This window comes from Chlorella variabilis, assembly GCF_000147415.1.
Source record: "Chlorella variabilis unplaced genomic scaffold CHLNCscaffold_4, whole genome shotgun sequence".
Taxonomy (NCBI): Eukaryota; Viridiplantae; Chlorophyta; class Trebouxiophyceae; order Chlorellales; family Chlorellaceae; genus Chlorella; species Chlorella variabilis.
This window is the reverse complement of record NW_005435084.1, coordinates 1,845,089-1,846,312: the sequence shown is the minus strand read 5'-3', so window position 1 is coordinate 1,846,312 and position 1,224 is coordinate 1,845,089. Positions and strand designations below refer to the sequence as shown.

At 71.8% G+C, this 1,224-nt stretch overlaps 1 protein-coding gene across 1 annotated transcript in view; it reads left to right on the top strand.

Annotated features, from left to right (window-relative positions):
* CHLNCDRAFT_142335 (hypothetical protein) overlaps positions 1-1,088 on the top strand; it is a gene marked incomplete at both ends in the record, with an annotated part of 2,491 nt that extends 1,403 nt beyond the window's left edge. Inside the window, 3 exons of the mRNA XM_005850357.1 lie at positions 125-311; positions 489-640; positions 909-1,088. Of these exons, the coding sequence (XP_005850419.1) occupies positions 125-311; positions 489-640; positions 909-1,088 (519 nt within the window). The remainder of the gene's footprint in view (positions 1-124; positions 312-488; positions 641-908) is intronic.
* Positions 1,089-1,224: the final 136 nt, after the last annotated feature.

Sequence of the window (1,224 nt, the reverse complement as noted above, 5' to 3'; positions counted from 1 at the left end):
GGCTGCTGCAGCAGCAGGGAAGGGCCCGTGGTCCGGCGCGGCATGGGGCGCCTGGTTGTCAGCTGGGCGCTTCCCAGCCCGGCTGTGTTCCGCCCGCCCGTGCGCCCGCCCGCGCTGCGTGCAGGAGCGCCGCACGCAGCTGTTCAGCGCCACCATGACGAGCAAGGTGGCCAAGCTGCAGCGCGCGTGCCTGCGCGACCCGGCCAAGGTGGAGGTGGCCTCCAAGTACAGCACGGTGGACACGCTGCGCCAGCAGTACATGTTTGTGCCCGCCAAGTACAAGGACTGCTACCTCACCTTCCTGCTCACCGGTGGGTGGGTGGGCGGGTGGCTGGCTGGGTGGGTATGGCGGGCGCTGGCAGCGTGTGGCGTGGGCAGGAGCGCGAGGCAGCGGGCGGTGGGTACGAGCCATGCCGCTACCACACACGCCCACACGCTCACCCTCCATCGTCTCACCCCCACCCCCCCCCACCACCCCCACCCTGCAGAGCTGGCGGGCGCCACCTCCATCATCTTCACCCGCACCTGCGACTCCACCCGCAGGATCGCGCTCATGCTGCGCAACCTGGGCTTTGGGGCGGTGCCCATCCACGGCCAGATGAGCCAGCCCAAGCGCCTGGGGGCGCTCAACAAGTTCAAGGTGGGCGCAGGCGCGGGCGCCGTCGGGTGGGCAGCTGAGTGGCGGGGACAGGCTGTGTGTGCGACGCTGCGCGTGGCAGCGGTGGCCGGCGCGGGGCGGGGCTAGGGGCGCATCCCGTGCCGGGCCACGCCTGCTGCCGCGGCCGGCCGCGGCCCTCCCTTCCCTGTGGGCACCCCTCCCGCCCCTCGCCTCCCACCCCGACCGTCCACTGCTGCCCCTGCCCGCCTCCCCTCCACCGCCGCACCGCCATGCACCCCGCGCGCCGCAGGCCGGCGAGCGCAGCATCCTGATTGCCACCGACGTGGCGTCGCGCGGCCTGGACATCCCCTCTGTGGATGTGGTAGTCAACTACGACGTGCCCACCAACAGCAAGGACTATGTGCACAGGGTGGGGCGCACGGCGCGCGCGGGGCGCTCGGGGCGCTCCGTCACCATCGTCACCCAGTGAGTGTGGTGGTGGTGGTGTGTGTGTGTGTGTGTGTGTGTGCTTTGGGGGGGAGGAAACGAGGTAGTGGGGTTGCTGCTGTTGTTGGGGCCTGGAGGCGGCGCGTGCTGGCTGCACAGCGGTGCCCGCTCCCCAGCAT